We start from the raw sequence: 21,827 nt of genomic DNA on the forward strand, positions 1-21,827 counted from the left end.
TTCATTCCTTTTTCTGCTCTCTCTAGGTGTGGTTCCAGAACAGGAGAATGAAGGACAAACGGCAGAGACACTCCTTGCCATGGCCTCACCCTCTCATCAATCCCACCGGGACGCTTCTGATGGGTCGCGCCTCTCTTTCATCAGCTCTACCATACCCCTTCGTCCTGCCCCACCTCCCACATCTACCCTTCCACCACCACTACTCCCTGTCTCTCTCCTCACCTGCATCCTCGGCCCAGAGTCGCTACGGCGCCCCCATGAGAACCCTCGAAGCGTTCCGCCTCTCTCAGCATCACAACAGACCGGGAGGACTGCCTCCATCAACGGGGACCTTGTCCCCCTCCAGCAGCATCATGCAGCATCCAGCCTCGTGTCCCTGCCTCCCCTGCCTGCACTGGGGACCAGAGCAACCGCCCAAAGCCAGAGGGGAGCCGCTGGGATTGAGCCAAGCACTCCACACTGTCGTGGAGCCGAGCGAGGAGGTGCTATGAAGCAGAAGTAGCGCGCTGTTGGGTCGGAGTGATGTTCGGCGCAGCATCCGTATTCCTGCTGATGCTACGCCCCATTGTGGAATCACTCACCAACGGCAGCTCCAGGTAACTGAGCACCTGTGCCGGAAGCAGGAACTCAGGGAACTTTCTGTGTGGAGTTTGTATGTTCTCCCCGTATCTCTGTGGGTTCTCTCCGGGTTCTCCGACGTCTTCCCATCTTCAAAACCAGGTCACTTAATTTACCATTTTAATTGTTTACTCCTACTGTACTTTCTTCTTGTCCCCTGAGGGGTCGCCACAGCAACCCAACGTTCTCCACTTCACCCTGTCCTTTGCACTGTCCTCCCCAACACCAGCCACTCTCATGTCCCCCCTTTCTTCCACACTGGAGGTGGGGGTAGGTCAGATTGGGATCGTGCAACAGGTGGATTATATGTGCAGACAGAGAGACTAGGATTCCTGCATTGAGAGTCAGGAGACAGGTCACTTGGTTTTCTTCTGATTTTAGCCTCCAGCCAAAGAGTTTATAAGAGCTCTACACGCCCGATTTCCTTCTTCATCACTCTGTAAAACTTTGGTTTGGTTTACTTGAGATTTCTTTTTTAAATGAGAGGATGAAATACACTGTAAACTTTGTGTACAACCAATACGAAGCGTGTTCCTCTCTGTGTTCCACGGACAATCTATTTTATATTGATATTCATTGATTTCATATGCTCAGAATTTTTCAAGAATATAAACATGAATTTTTTTTTCCCACATATCATTTTAATAATTGTGTTTGCATAACCACATTACTTAGAAAGACACGCAAACCGCTTTCTTTGTAGAAATGTTCATTAGTTATTATGTTGACAGTTTATTTATAAATGAATACCAATTCGATGCCCATTTCTGGTCTGTTTGTATCTTTGAATGTTGTTTTATGGTCTACTGTTCCGTCTTACTGCCGTATGGAGGTTGTCATTCAGTGACACACTCTTAGCGGCCGTTGTCCTGAGACTGACAGCGTAGTTCTTGATGACACAACTCAAACCCACAAGTCAGAAGATAAAAGCATGGGAGATGGTAAAAGTCTTAAAGCTTCAACAAGGAAGTCCGTTGTGAGTCATCCTCATGATGCTGCTGGTTTTGTGTGACGCTTCAATCCGAGATCCAGTTCTAGTGTTTGTCCTAGCCTGTGTGCGATGAAGCCAGCATCCTGTACTCCCTGCTACTCCATGCTAGCAGGTGTACTTCACACGCCCTGCATGGATTTCCAACGCACCTGGACAGGTGTTGGTCCATATCTGTGCAGGGGCAGCGCTACAGAGGCTGCATGTAATAATGTAAAACCAAAAACAGAAGGGTTAATTACAGGTGAGTGTGTCTGAACAGAGCTTAGCATGGCGGGGCACACGAGGGGACTGCTGGGATAATCATGTGCTATAATCATCTAAGGCCATAAATAGAGAGGGAGGAAGCAGCCGCCTGTCTGAACCGGCTCGGGGGGGGGGGGGATGTAGCGAGGTAAGGACTGTCTAAAGGTCTTTCATGTGACAATTTACTGTCTGCTGGCTGCACTGGAGGGCCAGCCCGGCTTGATCAGCTGGCTGCATTTGTATCTGTCTCAGCAGTGATAACCAGACATGGATAAACGTAGCTTGAACAATCGGGCCTTGCACTAAGTAACTTCTTAGCTTCTCTTTTTCTGCTTTAGCCTGTGTAGCTCTGTTTACTGGAAGCCTGGAACCCCCAATGAATGCCAAATGCACAGCGCGTTAGACAGCATGAAGGACGACGGTGTCCTCAGTAAGAGGACACCTTCTTAGCAGCAATATATAAAACGAAATAATATATTTTACTGCTGACATATTGCCTTTTTTTTTTACTTCCCTGTGTTTCTTGCTTTTCATCCATAGAAGTGTATAAACATAACCATAGTCAGATTCCATCATTCTATTTCCTCCACTCTAACACGCAGGAGATAGAAACTTTAGACTAACTAAAGATAAAGTCTTGGCCCAGGCCATTTGTTGAGCCTTTCTTCCTGCAGCAGGCTGACCTCGACAGGGATGGTCTTTGTGTACATGCAATGAACAGGCCTGTATTCGACTTCCGGTCCACACAGGATCGTGTCAGGAGGACCTCTGGTGGACAGCTGGAGGAGCACTGAGAGAAAACACGGTGTAACACCAGGAGCATGTCGACACCGTGAAGCTGTTGGGCCATTGGGTTCCATTGGGAAACAAAGGGGGCAAATATTTTTCGTTACAAAATCAACTTAATTCCCTCAAATCCAAACCATTGATCATTCAAATTGGTTCGTTATAAACACGAGAACCTGAACATATTACCGGTTGTTGTTTTTGCGGTGCAATTTTTTCAATAGCTGCAACTTCCACCGGATGTTTGAGCTCAGATCAATAGGAAAAGTGATCAGAGTGTTGTTTTCTATAGCTACTTTTATGTTATAAATCTGCATGATTTCGTGTTAAACTTGAGTAACTCCTAATAATATGAATAAAATAAAACCGATTTCTTACCCTGACACCAGATAAGAACGGAACATGCAGTGAGCTCATCTGCAGCCAAGAGGATTCTTGAGGCTTTTACAAAAACAGCTCACACATTTTAAACATTAAAGACATTATTTTCTTATCTGGGGGTTGAACTCAAGATGAATTAAATGTATACTACAAAAAAGAAATGGGTGATATTGATTACGATACACATTTAATCATTTATAATTTGTATAGAATATAATGTGGTTTTTTTATATATATAAAACAACAGTACAATAAAGCATAACATCCTAAAGTACCCTAGTACATTGGTTATTATTTTGTGTTTTTGTTATGATTTTCCTCTTTGCTGCTATAATACTGCAAATATTTCCATTGTGGGATAAATACAGGATTTTCTTATATTATAATTATACATTACAATAAATCATGCAATGCAATAGTATAATATCTTTAATGCAATGAAGCACAAAATACACTGTGTAAAATGTGAATAAACAGAGTATGATTTACTACTGTACTTCCAGTTTGTCCCAACCTTCTCCACTTCACCCTGTCCTTTGCATCGTCCTCCCCAACACCAGCCACTCTCATGTCCTCCCTCACTACGTCCATGTATCTTCTCCTGGAATTGACCTCTAGTCCTGTTCCCTGGCAGCTCCATCCTCAGCATCCTTCTACCGATATAGTCCCTGTCTCTCCTCTGGACATGTCCAAACCATCAAAGTCTGGTCTCTCTGACCGTGTCTCCAAAACGTCTAACCTTCACTGTGCCTCTTATTGCCACATTTCTAATAGTATCAATATTATTTGCAAATCACATGGAATTGAAACTCGTATTATTAATAGTTGTATTTCAGACTGCTGCATCCGATGTCCCTCCGAGTGACACGTGACAGCATTCAGAGGGAGTTCCTATCATCAGAGTACACCAGAACCTTCATCAAGATGATGATGAAGAGCTGTTAAAGACCTGGGAGAGGAAATAATGTAGGCAAATCAATTTTCATGTTTAAATGGGCTTTGATAGTTGTCCTTTATTTTTATTTGAAGAAGCTAAATCGGCTGTTCTTCTGAACAGGTGATTGGTGTTCCTGTGTACATGGTAATTAAAAAAAAGTTTTTTAAGGACCATCTTTACTTCTTTTTTAAATACTTAAATATGGCCTTTTGTACTACTTTTGGAATCCTATGTCCAAAAGATGGAGAATATTTGCTCACTAACTTAGCTGACCTTGTTTTCCTGCAGGAAACAGCATGCTTGAAATGCACAGAGGCCATGGTTCTCGACCGGAAGAAGGGGGTTTTCCCTCTCCGGGTCGGTGGGGAGTCTTTGCCTCAAGTATCTTGGGGTCTTGTTCACGAGTGAGGCAAGGATGGAGCTACCTCCAAGTTTCAAACGTATTATTTCTGCTAGACCTCCCTAATATAAACTGGCTAGAACGTGTTCTCATAATTTGTCAGTCAATAGTTTTGCACATTACATTTCCACTGAAATTCCCATTCCTCATTCCCATTGTACAGTTGCCACAATATTCTTTATGCCTATACACAAACAGAGAGAGAGAGAGACCTCCTCTTCTTCCCCCTTAACAGGCAATCATTTCCCTCCAGAAACTTGCTTCTCTAAGGCATATTCTCACTAAACAAACACTATTTTATCTCACGTTAAGACAATTGTGGATAAAATGGTTGTTTTTTCATTACATTATTTATGTTAAAATAAATAAGCTCTATAAATGTATACAGGCTATAAACTTCACCATGGATAAACGATAAACCCTAAACCAAGGTGCAAAGGACACTGGACGCGTTTTTGAAACGTCGTGCCACTGAAATTCACACTTCCGTCCCCATGCAAATAAACTGTACACATTTATATCAGAACTTAACTTTTCACAAACCCCTTGTTTGTAATTTATTTTGAATTTACCTGTATATTTTATTTTTTTCTTCTTCTTGTGTTTGTGGTTATTTTTGTATTTATTAATTCTTTCCTTCCTTTTGCACATATAATTGAATTACTGGTTTTATATTCCTCACTGTTAGATGTCCTTCTATTTTGATCTCTGAATATGTGAATGTTTTGTGCAATAATGTCGAAAGGTGAGTTTGTACTGTGAGATATGTCAATAAAGTTGTTTTTTTTATCACACTTCCGGCAACTCTGTCCAATTAGATTAATCGTGACATTGCCTTGTTTCCGCTCGTATAACGTTCTGGCCAATCACAATCATTGTAGTTAAATAAAGTTCCATGCGATTGGCTAAAATACCCCATATGAAGTCTCTTTGACCAATGGGCGTTTAGGACGAGGGCTGACGTCATAAAGGTTAGCATACGCTTCGTTCACTGCCTGCCTCTGGAGCTGCACGAACCGGACCCTCTGAATCCCGTCCCCAGCAGGTAAAATGTGCATTTTGTGGTTCACACCTTTTCTGTGTTGTCCCGGTGACGTCACTGACTTGTGTTTTCGATGCTCCTTGCCGGAAGCTCCTTTTAAACCCACTGTCTTTGCTGACACGCGCTGACGTTAGCGGGCAGGCTAAAGGTCGGCCATTCAATTAGCTGTTTCCCGGGAATGGCTTCTGATCAGCTGCGTGTTGTCGCTGCAGTAAGGAACCGATCGATAGTTCAACGCGGACCGCGTGACTGTGGTGTCGGTCTGCCGATGCTAACTAGCCTGCGTGCCCCCTCCAGGTCGGTAAAATGGTGGTGAATGCTGGCTGCGTCCGTTTGCTGCTGCAGGGCCTTCGTGTTGGTTACCTGCCGTGTCCCGTCTAGGAAGCGCGTTCACTTGTAAAGTGACTTCCGGGACAAGGAGCACCGAGTCTGGGTCTTGGTGCTCCAGTCCGTGGCGTGGATTGACCTTCAATTCCTCCGGCTTGGTTAGCATAGCAGCTTCGGCTCCTGGGGGGGGGGGGGGGGGGGGGGGGAGCTACTGTGTCCTGTCAGTCAGACAAGGAACCGGAATGTAGCGCCTTGAACGTCTTCATGTTTCATGCTCCGGTCCTTTTGCAGCCTCCGGCTGTGCATCCGTTGCCGGTCCGTATCGCTGACTGCACATCTCTCTCTGCAGCTTCCGGCCATGTACGCCTGCGCCAAGTTCGTCACTTCTCCTGCCCTGGTATGTCCACGAAGCGCGATTAGGGAATGATGCGGTTCAAACATCAGCATCTATATTTATGTTAACGTTTAGCTGATCTATGGACACAATGACCAAAATGCTCTTCTGTCCCGTTGTCTGCAGCTGCGCGGCGGCTCCAGAGTCCTCGCCCGGCCCGTCTCGGTCGCCCTCCTCAACAGACCCGAAACCGCAGCGGAGCAGCAGGTTTGTCTCGAACCTTGAGAGAACTTCTGCCTTGTAGCCGAGAAGCCCGGCTCCTCTCGCCTCGCCTCCGCCCGCGGCGCTGCCTCCACTCTGCCCTCTACTTCCTGCCGGCCTCGCCGACACTTTCCAGTTCTCGGCCTCCCTGTGCGGTTCAGATTCTCTAGTTCTGTCCCCCCCGTGAAGGGGCCAGGGGGTCCCGGTCTTGCGGCTCTGAACTCTGAGTAATTGTTTTCACCGACACCAACTTCCTGATTAAAGCTGGATTTTGGGTTATACTGGTACTCGTTGCTGGCTTAAACCGTTGGTGCCGCTAAATTTCTGTTAAAGGTGCTTAACGCTTTCAGTGCCGGCCATTTTAGAGCATTTTGACTAATCTTTCAAGAGCCGCAAAATATTGTTCTGATGCAGACACCGAACCGACCCGATCAAACATAAGCTGGTTTCACCACAAATAGAGAAAATGAGCGTTGTGTGGAAAGAAACGTCACTCGTTTATTTATTTTTGCTTTATTAATACTGCAAATGTGTGAAATGTAGTTGGCTAGTTAATAAAAAATGTAAAAAAAACACTCTGAAAGGACTTTTGATGGCAAAATAACTATTTATGAATGAATGATTGACGGGTCAACGTCTACATTTGATACAAACATGACAGATACCTGGATTTGTCTGAACCCCCAACGTTTCGCGATTGTCTTTGTCTTCCCGTCTTGCTCTGATGTGTTGTGTCGATTGCTCGTCCAAAAACGGCGCTGCTGCCTCCTACGGGGGACAACTCGTCCCTACAGTAGGACAGAAGTCTGGTCTTCAGAGGAGCTCTGCCAGACGGTCCCTTAGCCCCCACCCCTGCTGAAAAACCTGTTAGAAGTCTGACAGTATTGATTCTGATTGCCGCCTCTAGAACAGCATTGAATCCACAGCTTTAGTGTGTTAACAGCATTCAAACCAACTTTCCTGTGCAGCTGGAGTCTCTTTGTCTGCTCTCTTCCAGGCCTTGTTGCCGTTCAGCAACTCCACAGTCGTGACGCGCTCTTTCCAGAACAGCGCTGTGTCCCGGGACATCGACACTGCTGCCAAGTTTATTGGTGCTGGTGCTGCCACAGTCGGCGTCGCGGGATCCGGTGCTGGAATTGGGACGGTGTTTGGAAGCCTCATCATTGGCTATGCCAGGTAAGGTTCGGACTCGGGCTGTGACTTCCTTCCTTTTTAACAATCCCATGGTCAATTTCGCTGAATTGATGCGCCTTCCTTGTAACGCCCTTTGCTACAACCATTTACGCTGCAGCATCAGTAAAACGGGGGGGGGGGGGGGGGGCGTTGCAGTGTGACTTGGGTAATACAGAAGTTAACTAGTTGCCATCATCTGTAGATATAATGCCAGGAATGAACGATGAGGCGACGCGTGTCTCAAAGCTGTGAAACGGGAAATGAAGTGCTGATGGGAGTATTAGCTGAACCTCTCTGTCCTCCACAGGAACCCCTCCCTGAAGCAGCAGCTCTTCTCCTACGCCATCCTGGGGTTTGCTCTCTCCGAGGCGATGGGGCTCTTCTGTCTGATGGTGGCGTTCCTCATCCTCTTCGCCATGTAAACATGTAGATACGATCAGTTTACCCCTCGGTCAGGTTTTCCTTGCTCCCTCCTTTTTCTTTTTTTACATCCGAGGGAGGTTTCCAGAACGGGGACTTCAAATGAGCCGGTCTGCCGTTCCGATCAGCGGAATGTCTTTTACATCTGCGGGTGGCAGATCTATGTTCCCCTGCTTTGAAAGGTTTTCTGTAAAACTTCCCTTTGGCTGAAAGAATCTATCCAATAAATGATGGGAGTAACTGAACGCTGCAGCGTCTCGGCTTTTATTGCAAATATAATTGTGCTGCACATACTGTGTAAATAAAACCTGTAGCTGTCCCAGTATGTCTGGATTCCCAGTATACTGCAGACCAGTCCGGTGCCTCCACAGTGACGTGCATTGTCTTTGATGATGATAAATATATTTATTAGATAGGCTGTTAGAGTACAAGTACAGTAGCATGTATTACAGTACAAGTACAGTCAAACATCCTGTCTAAGAGGAGCATTTCTAAAAAGCTCTTGCGGTCTTGTTTCCGTTGAAAGTTCTTAGTACATAAATCATCGACATTTAACAATACCAATAAAATAAAAATAGAACCAATATTAAATTACTCAATCGATGCAAAGCAACTAAAAATACACCAGATGCAAAATAACAATAAATTACAAAGACACATAATATGTACAACGGATAATGGTTGGGTTATCTATCTGCAGCTCACGTTGGTGCAGACCTGGAGTTAATATTGAATTGGCTCAGTATTACTAGTAGAGAATGGGACTTCGGAGGTCACGCCCACATCAAGTCTGTCTAAAGGAGAATCTGGAGAGCGATGATGGGGTTGCAGCTGGATGACTCGTTGACGGCGCCACCGTTTCCTAGCCAGTGCATCTGTTTGCAGCTGTAACCAGCAGTGGAAAGAAGTGCCAAATATTTTGACCAGCTATTGATCAGTATTATTTGGTCACTGTTCACTAAAAAAAAAAAGCCTTTCCAACTCGAGTTGGGATTTGCTTGTTCTCGTTTATGATCAATGATAAGATTAAAGGTGTTGTGCTGATGCTGAGACTTGCCTACTGACAAAAATGCACCTTCAAAGGGCGACGGAAGAGCCTCTGAATCAGGCCACGGACCAATCAAAGAAGGTAACGTGAAGCGTACCTGGAGAAGAAATGCAGGTGCATCTCAAATCGTTAGAGTTGAATGGAAATGCTCCAAGTATAGCCTGCAGCTCAAAAAAGAGTAAATCACTGTTTATATACCGGTAGTATAAATCTGAAGCTAAGTTTCAGAACGCACTGCAGCGATCATGGGGGAGACTTCACGAAACTGGAAGAGCAAAGGGTCTGGATTATAAACCCTCGTTTTGGACATGAATATGGATTTCTAGTTTTCAATAGTTAGAAGACATAAATATAATCAAAATGAAAACTAAACAGGCTTGTATTTCAGTTTCTATGTAATACATCTAAAATAAAATATAGGAATGTTTCAGTGAATGAAATCTTGGGTCCGATCATTCATGTTCATCAAACCGCGACTTACGATTCAAACTTGCAAGCAACATTTTGCTTTGAGACACGAGCATCAATTAGAGACACGAGTAGCTTCCAGATGGTGGCGCTAGATGTCGGAGCGCTGCGAGCGCTTCACTGGTCCAGTTCAGGTGGTCTCCAGCTTCCGTCCTCGTGTTTGTATCTGTGAGTATTCCCGATCAGTGATGGGGTCCAAAGAAAGCGAGTGGTAGGATGGCAGTGAGAAGAAGCGGGTCGTGCTGGAGCCTATCCCAGCAGGCAACTGGCGAGAGGCGGGGTACACCCCGGACAAGCCGCCAGTTCTTCACAGGGCCACAAAGACACAATCATTCACACACAATCGCCTATGGACAATTTAGTGTAACCAATTCCCCTGATCTGCATGCCGTTGTTGGTGGGAGGAAGCCAGAGAACACGCAGGCACGGGGAGAACATGCAAACTCCTCACAGAAAGGCCTCACTTCGGATTCGAACTTGTGACCTTCCTTAGTGTGAGGTAACACGCTTACCATCTGGAGGTTATCTAGGCCTATGGCAGCATATTGATTAACTATACGCTTTGTTAAAAAGGAAAGTCTACTCTTGAACATAGAGATGGTGTCTGCCTCAAGAACCCAATCAGAAAGTTGATTCCACAATAAAGGAGCGGGTGAGAAATCTTATTTTGAAATCTGTCACCGGATATCCATGCTTTTAACGTGACAGTATTAGGAACGGGTGAGAAATCTTATTTTGAAATCTGTCACCGGATATCCATGCTTTTAACGTGACAGTATTCGGAACTGGTGAGAATAAGTTCGTGTCGTTGCGTTACGTGAACAAGCCAGCGTGAAAGTGGACCATTCGAAGCCGCTTATTCGCGCACCATACCTCATACCGGGCTTTTAAACCGACGAACCGCTTCCCGTGAGAAGGAGCTAATTGAGGACGAAGTCGTACTTTCTGGAGGCCTTGCGGACGGAAAGCTAAGGAGAAGCTACGTTAGCTAGCGGCGATGAGTCAAACGCATTGCTTTCTGGCCTCGCGTGTGTGCTCGGCTCTCTCCCGCTGGCCCGCCTTCTAATCCCGTTGGACACAACTAGCAGAGGTTAGCGATAGCACTAATGCTAGTTAGCTGCTGCTAGTTAGCTGCGGTTACAAATCAGTCTGCAGCAGCTGTTTTACTGGAGCATTACTAGCTGGTGAAGTATGGCAGACGGCTTTGAAGCGCAGTCGAACGGCGATGTCCCTGCTTTAGGCCTCACCGGACAGGGCAACGGAGTTTCCTTTTTGCCGTCTTTGACCAACTCTCTGCCGGGGGGACATTCGGTAAGCGGCGTCGCGCAGTACGGCGCTAACGCGGCCTCCAGCGCTGCAGCGGCCGCGCAGACCGGCCTCACGGCTCTGTTGGCCCCCATGGCGGCTGTCAGTGCTACTTCAGCCGGTTTGGGGAGCACATCCACTCCCGGCTCCTCACCAGCCGTCGTGGCCGTGCCTCCGACCGTACACAACTCCTCGAGTGTGGGGCTAGGGGTCAGCGGGGTGGCAGGGTCGGGCCTCGTAACGCAGATTCACGCCACTTCCTGGGACCCAACCCTCAGTACAGACTGGGACAACGAGAAGGCTTCTCAGCAGTGCATCCTGAGGATAAAGAGGTATATTTATTAATGATAATAAAAGTATCTTGAATCTGCGCACGTACTTTCCACCAATTTAAACCGTTTTGAAGGCTTTGCTGTCTTGTCACTGGAAGCTTCGGGCCCTGAAATGTCAAAGCGAAAATGAAAGCCACTGAGATTCAAAGCTCAGGGAATTGTCAAATGGCTTCAGGTATTTATTGCTATTATTATTTGAAAATGGACCAATGTCGGTGACCTTTCTTCCGTAAGGCCCACCATCTGATCGGAACTTTGCTTTTGCTTGATTATAAAGTTTACAAAGCGCATGACCGAAATAATTCAGTGACACAAGGCCGAAATGATTGTATTCTGCAGGGATTTCTACTTCATGGCTCTGTAGTAACATGCAAACTGACTTGTTACCCGCTGAAAGTGTTTGAAAAGCAAAACGCCACAAGGGAGGCGCTGAACGCCAGAGCCGATGGAATCCTCCAGGAGAGGATGGGAAACATTCCGCTTTCAGAAAGACGAGTTCTTCTCCTCGCTGCCGACGTCCCAAGATATTCTGGAGTGTTCTGGCCACACTAAATTCTAAATGAGGATAAGATATTCGTAAACAATAGTGATTTGTGGTTTCAACATTTAAATGTCTTTCGTTATTTTCAACTAAATGTGGGGCTTCAGTGATTTACAAAGTATTGAATACAGTTTATGTGATTGTCATAGCGTGCCAGCATTTTTGGGGCCCGACTTTATTGTGGACTGCTCCTTAAAAAGACTCCATGAAAATTGGTTTCTGCAAAGATATTGTGAGATTCTATGTTCCTCAAAAGAATCAACAAGCTAATTGGTCTCCTTGCTGCTTTCTCTGACTCTTCAGGGATATCATGTCTATCTACAAGGAACCTCCGCCAGGGATGTTTGTTGTGCCTGATCCTCAAGATATGACCAAGGTAACAATCCGTTCGCTCTTCTCTCCGCTTTTATCGATGCTCCTCGCAGCCGCACTGGGCTGTGTTTGGATGTATATTGATTATATTGATATCTGCTGTGGACAGATCCTGAAACCTGACGGCTTCTGTCTTGTTGTCCTGTCTGAGTTTGTGAAATCAGCTTTTATTACTGTGACAGTGTGGCTTTCTCACAGCCGCATGTTCTCCCACGTTCTTTATTTCCATTGGGTGAATCACGCTCATCGTCGTTAGGAGGTGTGGTCACGGGCTTGTATTCTCGGCCTTTGTTTTTCTGGGTTTATTTGTCTAACTTATGTGGAACTCGTTAAGATTTATTTCAGACTTCATATTGTGTGTTCCTGATTTTCAACATTTCCTCATTCGTTGTTGTAGAAGTTCCCAAACATTCTTTTCAAAGCACCATTCAACTAGTTTTGTGTCATTCGTAGTTTTAACAAAATTCATATTTTTAACTTAATGAGGTTTGTATTTTGAGCATTTCAACAGTGCAGGCTGTCGCCTCCTCGAGGGGAGAGGGGAAATGGACAATATGAATTGTCTCCAAGCCCACAGTTGTAACAGGAGGGGAAGTCGGTGAGAGGGTGACCGGAAATGGACATGGTGAAGTCACGAAGAGCAAACAAAGGATCAACTAGACTTTGAGTGAAGATGTTTCACCTCTCATCCAAGCGGCTGCTTCAGTTCTGACAGACTGGTTGAGAGCTTAGATACTTGTACTCCTGTTGGGAGGTCCAGACACTAAAGTCGCTTTCACACTGTTGCTGTCTGGTCCGCTTCGAACAGACCAGAGTTTGTTCCCTCGGATAGTCCGCTACGTTTGGGCAGGTGTGAAAGCTCATCCGAACAAGTGAACTCTGGTCCGCCTGGAAACGTGGGTCTCGGTACGCTCGCAAGGGAACTTTTCAAGCGGACAAAAAAGATTAATTAGAATAGTCTAATTAATATGATAAAAACAGCATCTTAAGAAGAAGTTGGCTTGTAAACGTATTTAGAGTCATATGTTTGTTATCTGTCAATGAAGATGGGTAATTTTGGGATTATGTGCACCCCCGTCCCCCCCGTCCCGCAGCCATCATGATGTCCAACACCTCCTCCCGACCCCGTCTTCCATTCTCTTAAACATCGCTTCACATTCTCTGCTTCCTTCTCAGATCCACGCTTTGATCACGGGCCCATTCGACACGCCGTACGAGGGTGGCTTCTTCCTCTTCCTGTTCCGCTGCCCCCCAGACTACCCCATCCACCCACCGCGGGTCAAGCTCATCACCACAGGCCACAACAACGTTCGCTTCAACCCCAACTTCTACCGCAATGGCAAGGTCTGCCTCAGCATCCTCGGGTGAGTCGGCTTTCTTCCCAAACTCGGTCTTTGTTGAGCAGAGGTACATTTAAGGTATATGGGGGAAGTATTTCAATGGTTGAATTCTCTTTTTTTGTTAAACGATAAAATACTTTTATGATGTTTGTTTGCCAGCCGTGTGCAGAGGGAGTATGAATCAGCTGCGGAGGACATTTGCACGTTTCTAACACGAGACACACAGTTCAGAAAGAAAAACAGATTCTTTATAACTTAAAGAATTGAGTTCGGGGTCAAACATCGATATGCTCCGACTGCTAACCTTTATCCTGACGGGAATAGCCTATTAGTCAGTGTTGGATCCAGCTTCCAGAACGCTAATCTATGTCCAAACTGCAGAAGAGCGATGGAGAAGCACGCACTGAATGCAGCGTGTGAATGCTGAGGCTTGGCTTGATGATCAAACTGAAGTTCTTTTCAACCTGGTATGTTTGTGTCTTCCAGGACGTGGACAGGTCCAGCATGGAGTCCAGCTCAGAGCATCTCGTCTGTCCTCATCTCAATCCAGTCCCTGATGACAGAAAACCCATATCACAATGAGCCTGGCTTCGAGCAGGTACTCCGTGTGTGTGTGTGTGTGTGTGTCAGATCTGTTCATTTCTGCACATTTTAAGCCTTCTTGATGTCATTGTGTGTATGTAGTATTAGTACGGTGGAACCTCGGTTCTCAAACGTAATTTGTTCCCTAATATTGTTTGAAAACCGAAAATATATTTCCCATGAGAAGCAATGTAAACTGGATTAACCCGTCCTTATGATCCAGATTAAATACCCACCGTACATCAGCAAATCTGATCACAAATATGTCCAGTCTGTAGACGTGTACGTTGATCCGGCGCTGATCCAATGCCCACAGGGCACGTTGGTGAACCCGCCGATCATCGATGCTAGTGCCGTCTTTTCTAAACCCACCCGTTTGGAATGGGGCGTGATATTCTGGTTGCGCCCAACAACCAGACGTTCCTGGGACTCTGACAGACAGCATTTATTGCGTCGTCACGGCTTCTCCTCGTGGTTACAGTAAAAGGTTTGTGTTTCAGGAGCGCCACCCAGGTGACAGTAAGAACTACAACGAGTGCATCCGTCACGAAACGCTGAGGGTGGCAGTGTGCGACATGCTGGAGGGCAAAGTCCCCTGTCCCGAGGCGCTGTGGTGAGAGCCGAGATCGTCCTTCCGTTCTTCGTCTCCACGGACAGCCTTTCCACTGCACTCGTTCTCTATCCTCCTGCTGACTCCTCTTTATTCGCGCTTTTCTTTCTATTTATTAGCTGATGTGTGTGTTTTTTAGGAGTGTGATGGAAAAATCCTTCCTAGAATACTATGATTTCTACGAGGGCGTCTGCAAGGAGAGACTTCATCTCCAGGGCCAAAACATGCAGGTGACTCGACTGTTCCCATCATCTGGGGCTTTCCACTTCCATTTACCACTCAAGTTCCTTGTTGTTAATTTCCCCGTGTACACCCCGGATCTCTAAGCAGCAGTGATGCTCAGATCATCAGGTAGCAATCAGTTACAACAGCAGATCTCCTCCTAGATCACATGTCAAACTCAAGGCCCGGGGGCCAACTGTGTCCCTCCAAGTCATTTTATGTGGCCCCCGAGAGCTGTGTGCAGACATTAGTTTTTGTAAAATGCTGCATCTGTCACATGTTCTTAACAGCCCACATTTGTTGGTTGTTCTGCAGTTCTGCCCCTCCCAACTGTGACAAAAGAGTTTTGAACAAAGATAATGCCATAACTTGTGTTGGATGATATTTTTCTTTATTTATTATTTAATATTATTGTAATTACTGTGACGGCTAAAGAGTTAAATAAAAGAATTAATAGTTTAACAGCATGTTAAGGAGTAGTTACATTTATTTTACATTAGATTACATTACATTTATTTACATTTTTACTGTGTTACGGTTTACATTTGGCCTTTGGAGAGCAAACATAATGCTAATGTGGCCCTTGGAGAAAATGACTTTGACACCCTTGATCTAGGAGTAAGAACTGATTAAGAGGCATTCGACCTTTTTTAACTCGGAACTGTTTTAGCTCTGAAAAGATGAACGTTTCATAAAGCTGGGCCGTCTACGTTGAACGAGGCTCATCCATTTATGGCCCGTGACCCCACATCTGGTCTGTAAGAGGATTTATCTGGACCGCAAAGCCCTCGGACATGACAGAAAATGTGTAGAAAGCATATTTTGTATTGCAAAAGGGGGTTTAAACCGGCAAAACACCAATTCAAGAAAATTCAGTTTGTCCTTCAGCTGGTAGAGAAAGCTTCCGAGTCCACAAGATGCACGTGGATGCAGGTTGCACGTTTACACCGACCATAACCCGATCCTGAATTAAGTGACCGTCTGGACGTCCAGCCGTATTATTCGCATTAGCAGCATTAGTAGTATTCGTAGTATTGGTAGTATTCGTTGCCATGTATTTCACCTTGTCGTCTGGATGTGGCATGTCGCTGATAACTAACTACCCCCCCCCCCCCCCCCCCTCTTTGTGACCAAGGACCCCTTTGGAGAGAAGCGCGGTTGTTTCGATTACCAGAGCCTGCTTGCTCGGCTCGGCGCCATCCACAGGCGAATTCGGGAAAAAAACCTGGCAGAGGACAAGCAGAACGGATCGGACTCTGATTCGGACAGCAGCTCGTCTGGGACGGACCCCGACAGCCAGGGCAGCTGCAAGCCCTGACCCCCCCCCCCCCCCACCCCACCCCCCCCAACTCTGAGCTGGGCTCAAAGCCAGGGCAGGGCGAGGGAAGCTTTCTGTTGTGTTTGCGGTGGAGGAACAAAATCTTAGGTTTGAATGTAACACCAACATTTAAGGCTTCTCGTGGGTCCGGGGTTTGATATGGAAATGTTCTGTTGCAGCGAGAGACGGACGGACGGGCGGTCCTTCCGATAAATAAAGCGCGTCTCCGAGTCGAGCGCAGGCGGCGTGGCCTGAAGTGGCGTTTCTGTGCTACCTTCGTAGCGAAGCGGCCCTTTTGATGCCAGCTTGGCTCTGAGACTCCAGGCGGCTCCTCACTCGCCTGACAGATATTAGTTTCACGGCTCTGACTGTAGAACGTCCAAACGGAAGGTGTCCACCTCGAGGGGACACGTCGGAGTCGGCTGGACCTGCGGGAGGGGATGTGCTTTACCAAAGCAGGGCCTTATTCAAACGATCCCCCGTCTGCCTAATTCAAACGAGTGTAAGAAAAACCTTTTACCATGGAAGGTAGTTTGAGGAGGTAACCTTCCTCTGCTTCAGCTAGAGCTGTCTGGGGGTGGGGGGGGGGGGGGGTCCAGAGACCCGGTCCGCGTCCAGGCAGCCAACAGGCAGTCGCTGTGTCCAACCAGCGCTCCGGTCCCCGCTCTGCAGCAAACCGGGCCTCGTCACTGCTGCAGTGGTTCAATGTCCTGACTCGGCGGTGAACGTTAGCCGTACCTCACACTCTACAAACCATTTATGTATCGACCTGTAATCTTCTTAGCAACGTCAGCGATCAAATTCTATGCCTCTACGCAAAAAGTGATTCTCTAGAAAGGTTCTCCAGAGGGACGGCGCCGAGTCTGATGAAGCCCCACTTCCTAATCTGAATCGTTCATATCCTTGTCAGACAGATTTCAGACCGGACAGTCGTGACTTTCTCTCTTCCTGAAGGCGTGTGTGATGGTGTCTGCGCTGAACCCACACCTGTCGGCCTCATCGACTTGTTTTTCTGTGTAAAATAAATCGTGTTGATGACTTGGATGAATATTTTTCTGATCTCCACATGAGCCTGATTTTTCTTACAGCTTTACCGCGAAGTGAAACTGCATTCAGAGAGGATCAAAGATCGGGTTTCGTTTGCGTTCATATGCGTCTCTTGAAATATTTTGGATAGTCACGGATACCAGAAGGGGAGGAGCTTAGCGCTGTTGACGGAGGATGGGCTTTACATGGTTTGCAAGCCAACCTTTGGAGTCATCGCATGCTTGATGCAGGTTTTATGCTGCAAGCATTCTATCCTTGTGAGATCCCCTTTGAGCTCGAAAGACTACGAGGCTTCAGGCGTGCGAGTCTCACAGACGTGATTCAAGCATTTGTGCTGGAGACTCCAGAATATTAAGTCAAAATGGCCACAATGGCGTCACGCTGTTGGTTTGCTTCAAAGCCTGGCTTTTGGAGTTACAGGGATGGCGATTTGACCCTGATCGGAGAAAGAAATCACCATATTTGGTATCGAGGACGGACCTAGCATGGGTGGGCAGCATACGCCTTTTGATCATCAGAAATGGGACCATCATTGACTAGATGAAAGTCAAGCTGCTGGAAAGACCTGGAAGTGTTTTCAGGTTGAGACGCTACACTTTAGGAAGGGATCTGTTTTTACATCTGGTACAACAAGAGCTAAGTGTGCTAAGATACCAGTAACGATATTGTATTGATCAGATTGAACAAGTCCACACCTGCCCACCTGTACTGATTTGTACATAGCAGGTATCAATTTTGATATTAAAGTGAACTGATCATCAAACTGGTCGTTCTTTTCTTGTCATAAGGTGACGTCTGAGTTCAGTCCTCTGCCTGCAGTGTCTCGATGCGAGCGGCGGCATCATTGGAATACCAAAAAGATCCAGAAAAAGGTTCGACCAGTGTGTCATTAAAAACGGAACCTCTAAAGCCAAACTTGGGTTAATCGTGAACCAGATAAGTGATTAACTTCAGCTGGGCGGTTGGCTGAAGATGAAACGATTTAGACCAACGGGAATACTCGTAGCATTTCACTTCACACAAAGTCACGGCAAAAACACCAGAAGGGATTCAAGAAGAAGGAAAGCAAAAGTTGGCAGAACTTGCTCCAAAGAAGAGGAAGTGCCGATTGAACTGTAAATCTGAAAATGGCCTCCAGTTGTTGAGCTGCAGAGAGAAACTAAAGATATGTTGGAAATAAGTTTTCAGGAAAGATTTCTGCTGATTTGAAGTCTGCATGTTTTCTGAGCTGCTCAGTTCTGGGTCTTGAACAGCAGCATAATTTAGATTTTCAGGTCTTTGTTGCATTTAGATTGTATTGTGTTTGTGTGTGTATTTATATACATATGATTTTACTTCTTTATAGCTCAGTGGTGCACTCTGCATCCCGGGCAGGGATCCAGGTGGGGCGTTAGGCAGACCCTTCATGCTGCGCGCCGACGCCTCGGAATGAGCGAAACAACCGGGTTGACGAGGTTCACGTCAGGCGTTGAGGAACCATTACAAGTTGGTTACTGGAACAAGACGTGCTGTAGGTGGAACAGCTCGGAGAACAGGGCGTTGATGGATGTACCACAGACAAACTGAAGCGGTAGCCGACATGGGAAGAACATCCCAGCGGCTGGAAAGGCCTAAAGTAAGGTTGTATAAATATTATAATGTAATATTACAATCACAATACAGGAAAAATAAATAAAATCAGAACTAGAAAAGCACTCGCAGAGCGCAGACCTCCGCCAAGCACCTCAGTCTCCCTTTTTTGTGATTTACACCAAAAATAATGGCCCTACATTTATTACCTCCGCCAAGGAGGCTATGTATTTTGCCGCCGTTTGTTTGTCTGTGCACCTTGTCTTTTAGCAAGATAACATTCCGGACGGATTTGGAATGGGCTATGGGCGGCTCAAAATGTAATCTAAGTTCGACCAAGACTCATCTTCACATTTTTGCTAATCAATATCCATCCAGCGGTTTTTCAGTGAATCCTGCTAACAGACAAACAGACAAACAAACGCTGTCAAAAACATAACCCCCTTAGCAGAGGTAAAAATCAACACCTGCAACACACTCAAATAAGACTTTCGTAAAGTACTATGTAACGGCTCTGAGTGTACTTTGTCCCATTTTTCTCTCAACATAGGACACATTCCCAACCTGCTTGGATGCAGTTTGTAGCACATTACACAGTTATATAGTTCTTTATTTAGCAACACAGTTTCCTGTACCCACATTTGTATCTATTAAATGGAAATCACAGCCACAAAAGCGCAACAATACGATTTTTTTGTCATTTTGCCGAATTTGTGAAATATCCACCCACACAACAGATCGTGATCTATTCTTATGACTTTTATTGGAGTATAAACCATGTATACGTTCACTTTTGTGTAATCCTCTCTCAGAATACAAAGAAACATAAGTTCTGCAGTCAGGACGTCTGCAGATACTCCGCTGCGATGGCCTGTTTGTGTTCACACTCACACACACTCACACACACTGACGATTGCCTTTAGTTCAATTTAGACTAAACACACCTCAATGTGAGATACTCGTGCTGTATGTCAGACTGTTGAGTCTGACGTCAGTTTTGTAATAAAATAAAAAAAAATTTTTTTTAGATTTCGAAAAGGTAAGATTAATTCCTCACGTTTTAATTAAGTAGACTTTATTTTCACACTTTTTTGACATAAAATATACATATTACACTATAATATACATATTATTATCAGTGGGAACAACTACATCATGTAAGAAAAATACTGCACTGTCTAAAATAAATAGAGTTCTGCATTTTTCCATGGCTTTGAATGTTTATATATATATATATAATATTTATTATATTTCTATTATATTCTATGCCTTTCTTAAATTCAGATATACTCTATGCTTCACTGTTAAAATCATTACACTGAGATAAACAAAAATGACAAAACTGCACAAATTCTTTGGGTGATCTTGATTAATCACTGGATGGAAACAAGAAGTCTCTCAATTTACGGGATAAATGTTTCCTTACAATCCCAAAGACTTCTGGGACACGTAGTTCTGGTCAGGAGCTCTCTGAGAGTATATCCTCCTGGGACCCAACCTGCCAGTTAGCATGTCATCTGTAATGGACAAATGTCCACTACAGAGGACATGCTAACTGGCAGGGTCTCAGGAGGATAAAACACTCTCTCTGATCAGAAATCCCAAAATAATTCCACAAAAAAAAACAATTACAACACGCCCACACAACGAGCGGCGTGACAGCCCCACAGGCAAAGACGCTGTCTTAAATTCCACATGAGGACCCTTTACACATGAGGTTACATTATTCCTCCACCTTACAGCAGCACCGGAAGAGGAAATTTGGAGGCTTTGCCCGTTTAAAGAATTTACGGATCCTGTTGATTAACTTCCTCGGGCGGCTGAGGAAGGCTGGAACATCAGGAGCAGAAGAAGCAAGAGGTTCTGCCGCTTCTGAAATCCTGGCGGGAAAATGGTCACCATTGGAACACTGGTGTAGCGCTCCATCAGACGGCTCTGCAGCAGGTTCATCAGCATGTTCTTGAGGACCATCAGGAGAACAGCCATCTGGATTTGCATCATGTGAGCCAGTTGGTGCGTCTTCAACTATCCAGGGCATGTTCATGGCGGCTTGGGAGGTTTCCAAGCTGGAACAAGAAGGTCAGTCAGTGATCAATCAGTCGAGCCGTGTGTGATGTCTACCTCCAGATGCACCGTCACTTACTAGTCTGAGCCGTCAAGGGTCTTTGTGATGTGCTTCATGGTCACAAATGGATGCTGCAGGGCCTGATGGGCGGAGATTCTCTTCTCCCCGTCAACATGGAGCAGCTGTTTGAGGAGGTCTACAAAGGCCAACCGGTCCTCATATTCAGGATCCTCAGCTTTTTCATAGACCTGAATTTGGAAACATTGAATAGAGTTGATCAGTCCCTGATCTTTTAACAAGCACGTGGATCCAGTCTTCACTCAAACAGAGAGTACTTACATCAGCCAGGTTTTCCAGAGAGGTGTGTGAGGCTCTGGCGGGCTTCTGCTCTTCTGAGCTACTTGCTGCATATTCATCCGGAGACTAAAGAGATCAAAAATGTCTGAGTTTACATTTTTTAATAGTTGGAATACAATTGTTTTGACCACTTAAAGCAAAGCAGAATGTGGTAACTCAACCATTAGCCTCCATGCTGGTCCATCAGGAGCTTTTTCCTGAAGGAAAAATTGTTTGGTGTAAATCCCCCTGTGGAGCAGGTCGTCCTCTGGCTGTCCAATAATCATAACTATGGCCCTCATCTGCAGTCAAAGAATAGTATTCAGCCACCATTCTGAATCCAGTCTCCACTTGGGTGCATTCTTTTCTTTGTGTGAGGTGACTCTCCTTACCAGATGATACGGCGAGGTGCAGTAGAAGAGATTATAAGCGAGGTACAAGTAGGCCAGGATGCACCCGACCCCCCACGTATCGATGGCTTCATTGAATGGCAGGCCGAGGATAATTTCTGGAGCTCTGAAGAAGAAAACTCAACGATTAGGAGTCGGTTTGATCAAGAGAAGACTGAGAATCGCTGAGCATTTCAGGATGAAGGTACCTGTATGAAAGCGGCTGAATAGTACAACCAGTGCAGGCCGAAGCGGCTGGTATCGCATTGCCGAAGTCTATTAATTTTACTCTGAGGGGCTGGTCCGCAACATTCACCAACATAACATTGTCAGGTTTGATGTCTGTGTGCAGAATGCCGATAGTCCCCAG

The 21,827-nt window shown here is 45.7% G+C and overlaps 3 protein-coding genes across 3 annotated transcripts in view; all 3 read left to right on the top strand.

Annotated features, from left to right (window-relative positions):
- Window positions 1-491, top strand: part of eve1 (even-skipped-like1) — an 11,549-nt gene extending 11,058 nt beyond the window's left edge. Inside the window, exon 5 of the mRNA XM_068749872.1 lies at window positions 27-491. Coding sequence (XP_068605973.1) covers window positions 27-491 — 465 coding nt within the window. The remainder of the gene's footprint in view (window positions 1-26) is intronic.
- Window positions 492-5,316: 4,825 nt separating this feature from the next.
- atp5mc1 (ATP synthase membrane subunit c locus 1) lies at window positions 5,317-8,158 on the top strand. The gene is made up of 5 exons (XM_068749526.1): window positions 5,317-5,401; window positions 6,075-6,122; window positions 6,246-6,326; window positions 7,318-7,496; window positions 7,801-8,158. The coding sequence occupies exons 2-5, from the start codon at window positions 6,084-6,086 to the stop codon at window positions 7,913-7,915; spliced, it is 414 nt and encodes a 137-aa protein (XP_068605627.1). The 5' UTR covers window positions 5,317-5,401; window positions 6,075-6,083; the 3' UTR covers window positions 7,916-8,158.
- Window positions 8,159-10,620: 2,462 nt separating this feature from the next.
- On the top strand, window positions 10,621-17,847 carry ube2z (ubiquitin-conjugating enzyme E2Z). Its single transcript, XM_068749997.1, has 7 exons — window positions 10,621-11,066; window positions 11,911-11,983; window positions 13,156-13,343; window positions 13,806-13,917; window positions 14,402-14,514; window positions 14,651-14,741; window positions 15,869-17,847. The coding sequence occupies exons 1-7, from the start codon at window positions 10,621-10,623 to the stop codon at window positions 16,049-16,051; spliced, it is 1,206 nt and encodes a 401-aa protein (XP_068606098.1). The 3' UTR covers window positions 16,052-17,847.
- Window positions 17,848-21,827: the final 3,980 nt, after the last annotated feature.

This window comes from Brachionichthys hirsutus, chromosome 16, assembly GCF_040956055.1.
Source record: "Brachionichthys hirsutus isolate HB-005 chromosome 16, CSIRO-AGI_Bhir_v1, whole genome shotgun sequence".
Classification (NCBI taxonomy): domain Eukaryota; kingdom Metazoa; phylum Chordata; class Actinopteri; order Lophiiformes; family Brachionichthyidae; genus Brachionichthys; species Brachionichthys hirsutus.

What these genes read in the sequence shown, in the direction of transcription:
- atp5mc1 (XM_068749526.1), top strand. Translation starts at nt 6,084, where the DNA reads ATGTACGCCTGCGCCAAGTTCGTCACTTCTCCTGCCCTG. An exon ending in TCGTCACTTCTCCTGCCCTG is followed by an intron (nt 6,123 to 6,245) that starts GTATGTCCACGA and finishes CGTTGTCTGCAG; the next exon opens with CTGCGCGGCGGCTCCAGAGT. An exon ending in CTCATCATTGGCTATGCCAG is followed by an intron (nt 7,497 to 7,800) that starts GTAAGGTTCGGA and finishes TGTCCTCCACAG; the next exon opens with GAACCCCTCCCTGAAGCAGC.
- ube2z (XM_068749997.1), top strand. Translation starts at nt 10,621, where the DNA reads ATGGCAGACGGCTTTGAAGCGCAGTCGAACGGCGATGTCCCTGCTTTA. An exon ending in TGCATCCTGAGGATAAAGAG is followed by an intron (nt 11,067 to 11,910) that starts GTATATTTATTA and finishes CTGACTCTTCAG; the next exon opens with GGATATCATGTCTATCTACA. An exon ending in CCCTGTCCCGAGGCGCTGTG is followed by an intron (nt 14,515 to 14,650) that starts GTGAGAGCCGAG and finishes TGTGTTTTTTAG; the next exon opens with GAGTGTGATGGAAAAATCCT.